Raw genomic sequence first — 15,754 nt, 5'->3', positions numbered from 1 at the left:
GGAAGTTTCAAAAGTTGATATCGATACTTAGTCTTTGCAGGCCACCAACTTCTTAATGTAGAACACAGAATCACTACTAAGAGCGAGGGAGGAGGATGAATTAGTAGTGAACATACTTGGTCCAATTTTAAATTTAATTCAAATTATTTTGCAGATACTTCAATTGGAATGACAAAAACCAGAATATAGAAGAAGCATCAAACAACAACAACAATGCACATATATGTGACATGGAAACCCAATATGACAGAAAACCACGGTGAGAAGGGCTGCTAGGATCTGCTGTCCTAATCCAGCCTCACAAATCTTCAATCCAATAACAACTTTAAGGGCTTCAACCCTAAGGAGCAACCCCAGCTTAGAGCGACAACTCTACAAACTCCGAGCAACAACTCAAAAAATGCGAGCTCCAACACAATTACAATGGATAGATGATTTAAGAATCAGATTCTGTGTCAATTCACATTAAGAATTTAATACAGCCCTCAAATGAAAAGGAACTGAGATTCTGATATGAATACAATATTGGCCAGGCCTCTGTAAAGGTGCTCAATACTACAATTAAATCAGTCAATAACATCCTGAAGTTAACTGCTGTAATATTGTGTTCAATCTGAAAGGCAAAATCTGTTTCTTCTGCTAAATGTGTGTTATCAGACAGATTAAATCTGTAAGTATGTCTTTCATGTTATCTCTTGTATCAGTTACCTCTGAAATAACTCTAGAATATTAACACATTACCTACCTGTTCCTTCTGTCAGTGTAAGATTCAAATAATGTAGAACCATAATGTTGAATATCAGAAATGTCCTTAGTATCACAAATATATGAAGACCGAATGCCAGTGACTCCATTACAACAGATAGATGATTTAAGATTCAAATTATGTCTCAATTCACACTAAGCATTTTAATTCATTTGCATAATGCAAATGAATACGAACTGAGATTCTTATATGAACAAAATATTGACCCTGTAAAACTGCTCATACTGCAAATAAATCAGTCAATTACATCCTAAACATAACTGCTGTAACATTGTATTCAATCTGAAAGGTAAAATTTGTTTCTTTGCAAATGATATATGCATTCCAACTGTAGGGACTCCTATGTAAGATTAAAAATCGTTATTCTGAAAAACCAGACTAATGGTACAAATGTGCTATGGAACCAAATATATCAACCTCAATGTTCAATCATAAAACATACTAGAACCAAAATATTCAAAAAATTCAGACTGAGAAGTATGAATAGGCATTCAAAAAATTCAGACTGAGAAGTATGAATAGACATTCAACTATCTATATTCCAGTAAATCTCGACATCAAGGCCCATTACACTTCAGAGTGTCGAGTGTACCACCCTCGATTACTTTTTAAATATCCATTCATACAAATCTATAAAGCATCTAAAAATGTGACTACATACTAGATGACTGCCCAACTAAGACTTTCAAGTGGCAAGCTTGTGCCAAAATTTAACAAACAATAGGGGATGGACTTCCAAACCAGCATAATGGAATCCAACTTTATAAGGGAAAGGAGAAACTTCATAAGCCCGCAACTTTGAAATGCTGAAAAACTCATGACATTCTACATCAACCTGCAAAGGCAACATCAATGCCACTTGAGCAATGATTATCAAGAATAAGATTAAAAAACATATTTTTGCTTAAAAAATATGTTACCTGTTAGTCCTCTCATTCTCCTGTGTATTTTTAATCACCTAGCTTCTTCCACCGGCCAAGGAAAATTCTCCTGCGCTCCCTGCACTGGCTCTTTCCCTTGTGTTTGCACTGAACTTCCCTGTATTGGCTCTCCAGGAGACCCGTAAGTTCTCTGCTCTCCCTGTATTGGGCTTCTCCCTTCCATTGAAGGCCTATAGTTAGGCACTGGGCCTCTCCCATCGGAAGATGGTCTGTAATCTTGTCTGTTTTCTGGCATTGAGGCTCTACTATCCAGAGGCGGCCTATAATCTTGCCAGTCAGCAGACACTGGACCTCTTCCATAATCTTGTCTGTCCCCAGGCAATGGACCTCGAACATCCATAGGAGGTCTGTATTCTTGCTGCGGACCTCTGCCATAATCTTGTCTGTCCCCAGTCATTGGCCCTCGACCATCCCCAGGTGGCCTGTAATCTTGCCGATCACCCAACACAGGACCTCTTCCATAATCTTGTTGACCCCCAGGGAATCGCCCTCCTTCATTCATTGGGGGTGGTCTGTAATACTGTTGGTTCCCAGGCATTGGGCCCCTTCCATCCACAGGAGGTGACCTATAATCTTGTCGATCCCCAGGCATTGGAGCTCTTCCATCTATCAAAGGCGGCCTGTAATACTGCTGGTCACCTGGTATTGAACCCCTTCCATCCACAGGAGGGGGCCTGTAATACTGTTGGTCCACTGGGACTGGACCTCTTCCATCCACCCCAGGCGGCCTATAATCTTGTCGGTCCCCTGGCATAGGACCCCTTCCATCCATTGGAGGTGGCCTGTAATCTTGTCGGTCCCCTGGTATTGGACCCCTGCCAATTGTTGGAGGTGGCCTATAGTCTTGTCGGTCCCCTGGCACTGGACCCCTTCCATCATCTCGAGGTGGTTGTCCCCTTCCATCCATCGGAGGTGGCCTGTAATCTTGTCGGTCCCCTGACATTGGCCCTCTTCCTTCCATTGGAGGTTGCCTGTAACCTTGTCGGTCCCCTCCTGGAGGTGGGCCTCTTCCATCCATAGGTGGCCTGTAATCTGTTCTATCTCCCTGCATACCGTCCCTCCTCTCCACAGGCATTGGATCTCTTCTCCGAGGTCTATCATTGTATCTGCCACTAGGCCTGTTATTATACACCCGAGTATCTGGTATGATTACTCCATTAATATACTTGTCCCCTGCAAAATAAGTAGGAAGCCCATACGAGCCACAAACGAAATCAATTTTCATTTATATATAATCATGTGAACCCAGATATGTAGGATCCAAGTAGGTTCAATATTGATCAGAAAAATTCATGTAGCTAATAAGGCATGTGTAAAAGTTAAGGAAAGATTCATCACTTACCTCCATACTCCTTGTTGACAGGATCAATATAAGAATCCGGCAATACCCAAACTATTCCGGGCAGCCCTGCAGAACCATTCCAATAAATATATAATCAGATTGAATAGGTGTTCTTTACTTGCAGCTTGCGAACATTTAACAGGACATTATAACATGAGTTCCGTTCATATAATTCAATAGTACCAGCTTTATCTTAAAAAGTAGACAAATAAAAGGAATAAACCACAGCTGTAAATAATTGTGAATGTTTCAGATGAGATTATTATCTGCTAATTAACTAAAGATTGTTTTTCCTAACTCAATCTACGCAATTTTCTCTATAAACAGTGTGTTTTCCCAACACGGTTTACACAATTTTTTCTGTAAACGGAGTTTTTTTTCCTACGTAATTTCTTTATCAGAGAAAATTGCCAAAAAATACACAATTTCAAATTTTCAAAACAAAAAATGCATACCTTTCATTTTTTCTGAGGTGTCCTCTGAAATTTGAGCCTGAAAACCCGTATACGTCGTAGTAGACAATGCATAGATCCTCTTTTTTGCCTCCTCCTCGCTATTGAACATTTAAAAGAAACCATTGTGAATATGTTTCCATGACAGGAAAACCCAGGTGCGTGTGTTTTAAACATGAGATTCCCAATTGGATATGTTTTCCAAAAACCGCCCATTTTAATAAAACTTTTTAAAAGGGATAAAATAGTGCAAATTGTTACCTGCCAACAACTTTGGCTAGTGTCTTAATAAATGTATCGATCTTTTCTTCTCGTGTGGGCTGTGGATCAGGAAACTCCATGGTAATAAGCCAGTGCTCGTAATCGCAGCCTTCGAACAGAATCTCTGTGTCTCCTCTAAAATTTTTGCCAGACCTCCCCGTGTCTACTGAAGAGCAGAGCGGTCGCGAGTTCGAAACCATGCGATGCGCGACCTTGAACTGAGATGGTGTTAACACGGGGTTGAAACCCCATGATTGATAACAGGCCAGTGGCTCTTTGGGGATATAATCAGCGTAGGAAGAAGAAATTGAGGAGCGTGAGTTTGTTGTGCAGAATTCTCTGGCTAGATGCAGGCCGCGGCGCAGACGAACAGCTATGTTCGCCATCTATGAAAGTGAACACTAGGGTTTAAGAAACTCAAGGGTTTTATGTCAGGGCTTTAGAGAAAAAAGCCCACTGAGCATATTATGTTGAACGGCAGGGCATCCAGAAGCTTCGATTGAGGATTTAGGGTTGTCAAGCGAAACAAAGTCTACTTTTGGTGCATAGCAAAAACAGTTACGATTAAACATTCAATTGATGATTGGTATGGCTTACTTTCTCTACTTAGTAAGGCTAAGTGTTTTGTAAAACTACATGAAATACTAGTAAATTGAAACGAGTGCTATATTACTTTAATAAGTTTTTTTCCTTTGGAAAAACCAAGCACATATTGATATATCTTGTTGCATTTAGATATGATAATTAACAAATTTTCTTTATTCTTCTATGTATTGTCTACATATTCAATATGGTGATCTTCTAATAATTTAAAAAGAGACAGAATTGGAGCCTTAGATATATGGGAAGTTGAGTGATAGAGCAAGAATCATACATCCCTCTTACCCTTATACATTTTGGATCATCAATGAAGGGCCACCTGTCAACAATAAAGATTCATAGAATTATCTCCCAACGTTACTATTTAATAGTTTGTTAAGATCATAACTTTTTTGCAAATTTTTGATGATGATGACTATAAAATTTATTAGTGCTTCCATTATAATTATTATGGCACCTTTCAATTGGAAGGAATATTTGATCTTCCTTTCTTATGGTAAAGTTAAGTTCCATCTTCTTCTTTTTCACTAGTTTATCTTCATTTGTTTTCAATTCATTAATGATTAGAATTCTCTTTAAATTTAGTTCAATATATTTTTCTATTTAGGCTTAAATTTACGTAGACTACAGGAGAGAATATTGAATGGGAGACAATAAATACACCTAAATGCATCTAAGATATTGGGATCATATAGTGGATCTTTTCCTTTATTTGAACGTTACACATGAACTATGGGGCTTATAGAGAATATTATTGAAGTCCATTTTTAAATTTTATATTTTTTAGAATTTCAATTGTTTTCTTCTACCTAAAGTTGCACTCTTCTTTGTGACCAATTGTTGTGACACAAATAAATTTTGAGCTAAATCTAAAGTTATAGGTGTAAGGAGAATAAATTTTGAGCTAAATCTAAATCTAAATTCTGGGTAATTGTTTTTACTTTCTTCTATTGACTAGCACTTGCACCCAAAAGGAGGTGCAAGGGTAGCTGATAAGATTTTTATTTTGAAGAATAATTAAAGATGATTTAGCATTATACACATATAAAATTGGCATTATACAAATATGTGTTGCACCATAATCATTTTGTATTAATAAATAAATAGTATATTAATATTGTATATTTTTTATGCTTTTAAAATTTAGGATGCATTATACATTATTAATATGTCAATATAAAATTCAAAACAAATTTCATTTTTATATCTGATTAAGATTTTTATAAGATTTTTTTATTTTTATATTAATTACATATTAAAAAATAATAAATGAAATCATTTGTAATATATATTTTTAAAATATTATAATAGAAATAAAAAATTATAAATGCAGTTTGATAACCTCTAGAAGATACTCACATAATCTTATACAAGATTTTAGGTTGAAAGTAGGTTTAAGGTTTAAAATTAGAAATTTCAATGAATAAATGTATTTTGACCAATGGTTATTATTATATAATTATACAATTTATTGTAAGTTGTTTCAAAAAACATGTTTATAATTTAGAGATTTAAGAATAAAATTTAATATACTCTTAATAAATATAATATATAAATGATAATTTATTAATATCTAACTAATTATTGAAGTAAGGATACAATTATGAATTACTTATAATAGAACTATAAATAGGCTAGGTAGAATACCATAAAGAACAACAATCCATATATAAATGAGAGGCATAAATATTTAATTTACTCGTGTTCATATTTTATCATAAATAGTTCAATTTGAGATTGAAGATGAGTTCCTGGTGGCATTATATTAGGACGGGGATGTATTTTGTAGTGGAGATTGAAAGATCTTTGACAATAGCTTCTGAATTTTTTCAATACTCTACCATTAAGTATTGAATCAGAAGAAAAAATATTTCTTGATCATCCCTAAAGCTAAACAACTTCAATGTAAGTTTGCAAAATGCACAAAGAATCTGTCCATAGTGTTGGAGTTGATGAAAGCCAACTCCGAAGACACCCAAGATCACCTGCATGTGAGAACCTGTCAAAGAGAAGCCAAGGAGAGGAAAAGCATGGAGCAAGGGAAAAACCCTAAACGGACATGAGAGACCACATATGCAAACACAAGAAGAATATGTATTTACAATGAGAAGTGATAATGTGATGATAATACAATGAGGGAGCTCGAATATAAAGAGCTCATGGAAGCTTGTAAAACAAGCTGGAAGGTGGTAGAAGATAAGGATGACAACTCAGCACACATCCACAAAAGGTGGAACATGCTAGAAGGGAACAAACTCCCGTGTTGTCAACAACTAACCACTACATGCATTAAATAAAAAATATTAAATAAATGCATTTACCTAAGTAAGCTTAAGTAAATAGAATAAATAATTAGTAATTAATTATTTACTCTAACACCCCCCCTTAAGTGCAACTTAGGGGAATGCCTTAAGCTCACAAAACTAAGATGAAATGCAAAATGGGTCCCAGCAACGAGGCCATGTTAGGTACCCATGAATAATGCAACAAAATGCAACCTCTGAAAGCGAGGAAAGAGAGAAAACCACGTGGGAAAAACCCTCCCCCAAAAAGAGGTAACCTAGTGAAGAACTGAAGAAGCCTCCAACTAGGGAAATGTCCCCTAAAACAAGAACAAGGAGTGATCATGAAAGAGCATCACTGAAGCATGTAGATGCCACAAAATTTGCCAAACTATTGATCTGAAGAACCTCCATGGAAGAAGAAGGCACGAATCGAGCATGTCTATATGCTAGATGATCCATCTCACCGAAATGCATAGGTAGCTAGCCACTGCAATCGCCTTGTACATAGGATCAACCACTAAATACATAGTTCACACTATCGAACCATCGAACCACGGATGCATTAGAACAATAGCATAACCCCCCCTTAATGCAGACGAGGTGTGATGACAGGCAACTGAGAAGGTGGTCCAAAGTCTCCTGCAAACAAACCAAGAACGATGAGAGAGGGATGTTAACATAAACCATAGACATGTGAGACCTCGCCCCGACCCATCGTAGCATAGTGGTACATTACCCTTATTTTGTTATTCACGACTCAAGATGTCGAGACATTATCTGATGCTTAGAACATATTTTATTATTTCATGTTGTGTGATGTTATTTCCAGATATATTTGATGATTGTCATTTAATGTTCATGTATATGTATGTTGACGAAATCAGTAGATGTAGGATTGAGATTTGATTTAAGATATTTCAAATGGTTAAGAATTATGAAGGGAGAAGAAACTTTATTAATGTATGTTTTAAATTATGAAAATTTCTGATACATATATGTTTATATACATGTGATTTTACGGGACTACTGATGTGTGCAATGAGTGTGTAGATATTTAGCCAAGAAACCCTACAGAGGAACAAAACTGATCTCCATGTGCTAAAATTTGGAAACCCTATTGTTCGTAATTATGCTTTTTCAGTGTCGCTTGACACTCGTAAAATGTTTATGTGCTTAATTTGCTAGTTAGAGTTGTTAGAGGGACCTATTTTATTCCTAGATTTTATTTTGTCTCTAAACCTCTTTCCTAAGGCTTTTAACATGTTTTTTTTCTAACCTATGGGTGTGGATATGGGTTAGGGGTCTTTTCCAACCCCTAAGCCCCTAGCTTTGACTTTTGAGGGCACTCAAAGAGTCCCTTTTTGCCTTTGTGCGAAAATTGCAAGTGGTTGTCATGAGTTGTCTTACCCCACCTCCTTTTAGGGTTTAACCATGGTGTAGGTTGAGTTAGGAGTTTCTAGAGTGGCTAGTGGATGGAAATAGTTATTGCTCCTTTTTGAGTGGTTGAGTTGGAGGCTTATTTAGAGGCCTTCCTTGGTCTAGTGGTGGTTACCCAATCTCTACATTTAGAGAAGATTTCTTGAAGCTTGAAGGAAGGAGGGATACTCTACTCAAATTTCTTCATTGCCATTACCTCTTTGAGAAGGTAGGAAACTCCCATCTCCCTTATTCAGTTTTTATGTTTTGTTTCATGTTCTTGTTACCTTGTTGTTGTTTTACTGTTGTATGGTTGTGGGTATGTTGGGAAGATTTGCAAACCATGTCTTGTTTTTGGTTGTTTTCCTTTCTTGTTTATGTTTGAAATTTTGATTTTTCCTTGCATGGTTGTTTTGGTATTACTCACCCTAGGAGAGGGCAGAAGTGACCAATTTTGGGAGAGGTCTGTTTAGTTGGACTCCAACCTGTGTAGAGTCTCTTCTCAGGATGAGAAGAGGGATAAAGGATAGGGTGTTATGGGCCCCTACCCGTCAGCACAAACCTGGTATGAGTATGGAAAGTTAAATGGAAGAACGGAAGTTCTTGGTTATTGGCCCCGATTGGGCATTTGATTTGGTGTTGTGTTGACTTCTCCAGTTGGAAGAATCCACCTCTCCCTAGTCTCGATTCACTGTGAATCTCATTGTGTAAACCATATATGATTATGCATGCTTGATGTTCTTTTGGTTCTACTTGGTTGTCACCCGATCAGTTATTGGTTTCCTCCATGGTTCTTGAAATGAGATTCAGAAGACATTACAAACTCCTTGATTATGATCATGAAGAAAATTTGATAAAATTATTGAAAATTGGGATTGAGATCCTATTGTAAATTGTATTTTTTTTAAACCCTATTATATGGCAATGAAGCCGGGTTTTCTTCCTGATTCTTTCCCGGCTGAGCCTTGAATCAGGTTGATAATAAAATAATTGATTGAGTAAATTTACTTCTCTTAAAATTTTCGTATTTTATGTTGTCATATGAATGGGTATCAAAGATAAGATGGAACAATGATGTTCAATTATACATGATTCAATTTGTGATGTATGGTGATGCCTCTATTCATATGGACTATAGAGAGAGATGTTGCTAATCCATGTAAATGTATGGTGTCTTTATCAAGTTGAAATGATTTAGTTCATGGTTGATTGTGTTGAAAATAAATTTACAAGAACATGTAGGAAGAATTATGTCAAGAGATCCAAGCTAAAATTGAAACATGATAGAGAAATAACTTTGTGTATTTTGATACTCACTTCAAAAAGGAATGGAGCATTATCATTGTGATCTCTTATTTTTCTCAAATGCCTTAAGACTAGTTTAGTCATCTTGTTGTTCCAATGTTGATCCATCAGTTTATTAGACAGTTAAATGAATGTGTAGATGGTTATTTCATGAAATGTGGATTCATTGAAAATGCATGGCCATTTGAGGTTCATGGAAATAATAGAGTTGAAATTTATAAGAGAATGTATACACCTATTGCTGTAATATAGCTGCAAAGAAATATACAATGAGTTTCAAGAGAGAAAGAGAAGAAAAATTATCAAATACCCACTTACAGGATGCTGGAAATTGTATGGGGAAGTAAGTTACTCTCTTGATTGAACAGAGAATATTCCCCTTTGGATCCCTTGTTTCATATTAAATTTTCAAAATTTATAATCAAAAAGAAAGATTATGATTAACTAAATAAGCATTACACTAATAACTTAATATCTAAATATCTCCTCTTCACCTATAAAACTTTATGAACTTATTGCTCTCCTTGGCCTTGCACGTCAGTTTAAGCTTGTCTTTCTAAGGTCTTTAGTGTCTGCCTCATGTCATAGTGGATGGGATGGGTGGGTGACATCACCCTGCCACCTTGTCCCATCCCCATCCTTCTCCAATCCTAGCGGCCAGTTTGGGTTGGTGGCTTTTATGTTGAAAAGGGTATGGAGGTGGTCACTTTAATTTCCTAGAAATCCCCTTGCTCATCTATGATCACGTGCCCACCCTTGGGATTGTGTTCCCCTTCCTTGGGCTACGTGGAAACGTTGGGAGGAGAGATCAATGTCAACACATGACATTAATATTTTGGACGTTGGCCTAGCTTGGGAGTAGTATTAATGTTCTAGTGATGATTGTTTAAAAACTTCAGACCTCATCCCCTCTGCGTACCTTCTTCCTGATGTGCAGGCTTGGGGTTGCGTGGGGCCTAGGGTGAGGTGAAGGGAGGGGTCAAATCGACCTGTCTTATAGGCTAGTGTTATGGTTTGTGGTTAGGGTAGGATAGTTGGGATTAGGATAGACTAGAGTTAGTAGGGTAGAGTTAATTGTGTTTAGGTGTAGGTTAGTTTATTTAATTCTTTGGTTTTAGCTCTTTTATTAATATCATTTTATACATATTATTTTACATATGTATTTTATAATTGTAGTTAGCATTTTAGAATATGTTTTAGTATAGATTTAGATAATTTAGTATTTATTAGATGGTTGTTTCTTTATGTTGTTTTAGTTTAAAGTTGTAAAGAGAAATATGCTTAAATCAAGTCTTAAGTTAGCATTACGTATGAAGTTAATTTATAACCACTTAGTTATATAGTTAGTTTAGAATGAAACCTTGAATCGTTATAGTATTATTAGTTGATTTAATAAAGTTTAAAGATATTTTATGTTTTGCTCAAGGACTTTTGTTGTAATTGTTAATAATTTTTAGTTACTTAGTTAGGAGTTAATTTTATAAATACTAAATTATTTAGTTTTAATTTAAATAAACTCTAACTGCCTTAGCCATTGAATAGTTTAAATTTATCGATTAATTGGCTATTTAAGTAAGCTTTAATGTAGGTTTGATTGATTCATTAAAGCAAGTAATTTTAATTCCGAATTCAAGTACATTGTTATGTAAGTAATTTTGATTGCATATCATTGCAAATTAATGTAATATCATAGGTTGTCGATATCAGTCTTGTAACAAAGTTTTAAAAATCTGAATGATGTGATCGTTCTCATGTTTTTTAATCTTAAAGACGTAATGTAGAGAACCTATACTAAAACTTCTACCTCAATCATATCAAACTTAGAGCATGTTTAATTATTAGTTATTTTTAATTCAAAAAAAAAAAAAAAAAAGGTTGTGTGTGTTTTTGCCCTCCTAGTTTGGGCATGACAAGACAGAAATAAAAACTACATGCAAATATAACCAATAACAGAAAATAATAGATCACACAGAAATGAACACAAGGCACCAAGATTTAACATGGTTCATCCAATCCCCTAGGCTACGTCCACCAAACAGCAAGTCCGATCTTATTACAATCCAGTGATTACAACCTAATTACAATTCGTAATCCCTTACAGCTCAATACCGTTTCAAGAACCAATTTCGCATCACAACATCATGAAAAAAATACCTAACCCTAAACCCTTTTATAGAAGTATTTTATGTTGTTTTAGGGTTACAACATGTCGACCATATGTCGGCCATAACTTTAGTGGCGAATCTACGAATGGCGAATAGTACCAAAAAAATTTCTACGAATGGCAAATCATACCAAAAATTTTTTTGAACCCCACTATTTATGAAGTATGTATAGTACTTTCCTGATCAGTCACCATAATCTAACAATCTCCCACTTGGGGACTGATCAGGCTCCACACTAAACAACAATCTCCCACTTGGAGATTGATCCTGTAGCAATACCACTACCACATGGGGGTCCCACTGGATCAAACCACCCTAGACTCTGTTGTTCTTTTATTTATGTTCAGTCAAAAAGACCAACCGAAGCTGAAGAGGAGTTCAGCTTCTCCCTTGTTACAACCATTGTCAACATATCTGCTGGATTATCATTTGTATGTATCTTCTCCAGCTTTAGCTGTCCATCCTCCAAAACTGACCGAATGAAATGGTACTGCAACTGTATGTGTTTGGTCTTAGAATGCAGAGCTAAATTCTTTGCAAGATGAATGGCACTCTGACTATCTGTGAACAAATAATTATCCTTCTAAGGATGTCCCAAGTCTTCCAAGAAGAACTGAAGCCATATCATCTCCTTGGCTACCTCTGTAGCAGCAACATACTCTGCCTCTGTAGTGGACAGAGCATTAATCTTTTGTAACCTAGAAACCTAGCTCATGGCTGCCCCACCAACAGTAAAGACATAGCCTGTAGTACTCCGCCTGATATCAATATCCCTAGCCAAATCTGAGTCAACATAGCCCTATAAATTAGTAGTAGAGCCCCCAAAGTGTAAACACTTATTGGATGTTCCTCTCAAATATCTGAGAATCCACTTGACAGCATTCCAATGCTCAAATCCTGGATGACTCATATACCTGCTAATGACTCCCACAACATGTGCAATATCTAGCCTAGTGCATACCATAGCATACATCAAGCTTCCTATAGCTGAAGCATAGGGTACCTTGGACATCTTATCCTCCTCTTCCTGTGTCTTGGGACACATCTCCTTAGTCAAATTCAAATTACCAGGTAAAGGTGTGCTGACAGCTTTAGCATTCTCCATATAGAAACATTGCAACACCTTCTCAACATAATCAGCTTGAGATAGTGTCAATGTTCTGTTCTTCCTATCTCTGCAAATCTTCATACCAAGGATTTGTTTTGCTACCCCCAAATCCTTCATAGCAAATGCATGTGCTAACTGGCGTTTGAGCCCCTTAATATGATCCATGTTAGACCCAGCTACAAGCATATCATCAACATATAAACATAAAATAATGTAGCTATCATCATCTAACCTCTTAAAATAAACACAGTAATCAGAATGACACCTATTATATTCATGCTCATGCATAAAACTGTCAAATTTCAAATACCATTGCCGAGGTGCTTGCTCCAAGTCATATAAACTTTTATTCAATTTGCACACTAAGTTCTCCTTACCTTTGACCTCAAAACCCTGTGGCTGAGCCATATATATCTCTTCATCCAAATCACCACGAAGAAAGGTTGTTTTAACATCCAACTGCTCTAAATGCAAATCTTCAGTAGCCACAAGACTTAAAACAGTACGGATAGAAGTCATTTTAACAACAAGAGAAAATATCTCATCAAAATCAATTCCCTTTTTCTGTGCAAATCCTTTTACAACTAACCTGGCCTTAAATATTTGCTTACCTCCTTCCTCTTCTTTCAACCTGTAAACCCACTTATTCTATAAAGCCTTTTTACCTACAGGCAACTTGCACAAATCCCATGTCTTATTTTTCAACAAAGAGTCCATTTCATCTTTCATTGCATACTCCCACTGAATCTTAGTATCCACCTGCACAGCTTCATCATAACTTTCAGGTTCACCAGCATCAGTAAGTAAAATTGAATACAAAGAGGGAGAAAACCTTTGTGGAGGTCTAATTTGCCTCGTTGACCGTCTAACATTCACTGGTGTTTGTGGTATTTTTTGTTGCGGTTGTTGCACATCATGAGGAATGGCTGGAACATCAACTTTTGGAGTATCATCCAGCACTACATAATCATCTTCTTTCTTCTCATGTTGCTGCAACAAATCTTTGTACAACACTTTATCATTGAATATGACATCCCGACTTCTAACAATTTTAAGATTTTCAAAATCCCAAAGCCTATAACCAAATTCATTAATGCCATATCCAACAAAGACACATTTATTTGATTTAGCTTCTAGCTTGGTTCTATTTTCAGAGTCTATATGAGCAAAAACTTCACAACCGAAGGTCTTGAGAAAAGAATAACTCACCTTCTTACCAGTCCATGCTTCCTCTGGAATACCACATCCCAAAGGAGTAGAGGGACCTCTATTAATCAAATATACTGCAGTATTGACAACCTTCGGCCACATGTATAAGGGCAACCCAGCATGCAACCTCATGCTCCTTGCGTGCTCCATTATAGTCCTATTCATGCATTCAGCCACTCCATTTTCTTGTGGAGTCCTTGGAATGGTTTTTTGTCTACGAATACCATTAGTGGAGCAATAATCTTCAAATTCATGACCGCAATACTCACCACCATTATTAGATCTGAGACATTTTAGTTTCTTACCAGTCTCATTTTCAACCAAGCATTTCCATTTCTTAAAAGTTTGAAATACATCAAATTTTTGTCTAAGGAAATAAACCCATACTTTTCTAGTTGCATCATCAATAAATGTAACATAATAATGAGAGCCACCAAGGGAAGATACCTGAGCTGGTCCCCATACATTTGTATGCACAAGCTCTAATTTGTCCTTTTTGTTTTCCTTCCCAGTCTTTACAAAACTCACTCTCTTTTGTTTTCCATACACACAACTTTCACAGAAATCCATATTAACACATTTCAGACCTGGTAAAACTTTCTTTGAATGAAGTACTTTCATACCTTTCTCACTCATGTGCCCAAGTCTGTTGTGCCATAGCGTTGTAGCAGAATCTACAGCAGTTATTTGTTCTCCTTGCTCAACTGTAGCAATTGTTCCTGAACATTCATTTTTCTCTGAAACAATCAAAGTAGAAGGAACAATATGACCTATACAAAGGTATAAGGTGCCTACTTTCACACCTTTTGCTACTACAAGGGAACCCTTTGAAACCTTCCAATTTTTATCATTAAAAGTAACTACACAACCCTCATCACTGAGTTGCCTCGCTGAAATTAAATTCCTACTCAGCCTTGGAACATGTCTTACCTCATGTAGTAGCCAATGATTCCCATTCTGCAACTTAATCTTAATTTTTCCCTTTCCAACAATCTAACAGGGTTCATTATCCCCCAAATAAACAACCCCAAAATCCCCTTGGACATAATCAATGAAATAACCTCTATGAGGTGTAGCATGAAATGAAGCACCAGAATCTAAAACCCATGAATCATCAACACTTTCTAAAGACATAAGCAAAGCATCCTCATCGGATTTTTTACTTACCACATTTGCCTCCTTGTCTCCATCTGATTTATCTCCTTCATTTTTCTTTCAATTCCAATAATCTTTCTTTTTATGACCTGGTTTCCCACAGTACCAACAATTGTTTGGTCCTCTCGATTGAGACCTCTTCCCCTTTGACTTTCCTCTTGATTTTTCATGATTTCTAGAGTTACTTCCTCTCTCAATCGTTATGCCCCTGCTTTGTGCATTCAAAGCACTTCCTGATGTAGATCCACCTGAGGATTTTTTATGAGTTTCCTCACTCAAAACAACACCAATCACATCATCATATTTTAGGGTACTAGATCCAGGAACAAAATTACTCACCACCATTACCAAGCCATTCCAACTTTCAGGCAAAGAACACAAAATCAATAGAGCCCTAATTTCTTCATCAAAATTGATACCCACGGAAGATAACTGACTAGTAATAGTATTAAACTCATTTAAATGATCTACAACAGATCCACCTTCTGCCATTTTCATATTAAATAAACGCTTCATGAGAAATACCTTGTTTGAAGCGGAGGGCTTTTCATACAGTGTCGCTAGGGTTTTCATCAAATCTTCTGTCGTCTTTGCTTTTGTAATATTAAATGCCATCGATGGTGCCAAGCATAACTGAATGCTTCCGAGTGCCTTTTTGTCCAAAAGATCCCATTCAGCCTCTGACATAGTTCCCTGATTCTTGGCTTTCCCTTCCAATGGCTTCCATAAATCCTTCTGATATAAATAGC

At 36.4% G+C, this 15,754-nt stretch overlaps 1 protein-coding gene across 1 annotated transcript; it reads right to left on the bottom strand.

Annotated features, from left to right (window-relative positions):
* Nucleotides 1–1,279: 1,279 nt before the first annotated feature.
* LOC149543666 (uncharacterized) lies at nucleotides 1,280–4,203 on the bottom strand. The gene is made up of 5 exons (XM_089798423.1): nucleotides 3,763–4,203; nucleotides 3,505–3,602; nucleotides 3,050–3,115; nucleotides 1,687–2,880; nucleotides 1,280–1,601 (listed from the first exon to the last, which is right to left on the bottom strand). The coding sequence occupies exons 1-4, from the start codon at nucleotides 4,146–4,148 to the stop codon at nucleotides 1,721–1,723; spliced, it is 1,710 nt and encodes a 569-aa protein (XP_089654549.1). The 5' UTR covers nucleotides 4,149–4,203; the 3' UTR covers nucleotides 1,280–1,601; nucleotides 1,687–1,720.
* Nucleotides 4,204–15,754: the final 11,551 nt, after the last annotated feature.

This window comes from Cupressus sempervirens, chromosome 8, assembly GCF_028749045.1.
Source record: "Cupressus sempervirens isolate cs-2001-9-10 chromosome 8, ASM2874904v1, whole genome shotgun sequence".
NCBI classification, from domain to species: Eukaryota; Viridiplantae; Streptophyta; class Pinopsida; order Cupressales; family Cupressaceae; genus Cupressus; species Cupressus sempervirens.
This window is presented reverse-complemented; position numbering and strand designations above follow the sequence as displayed.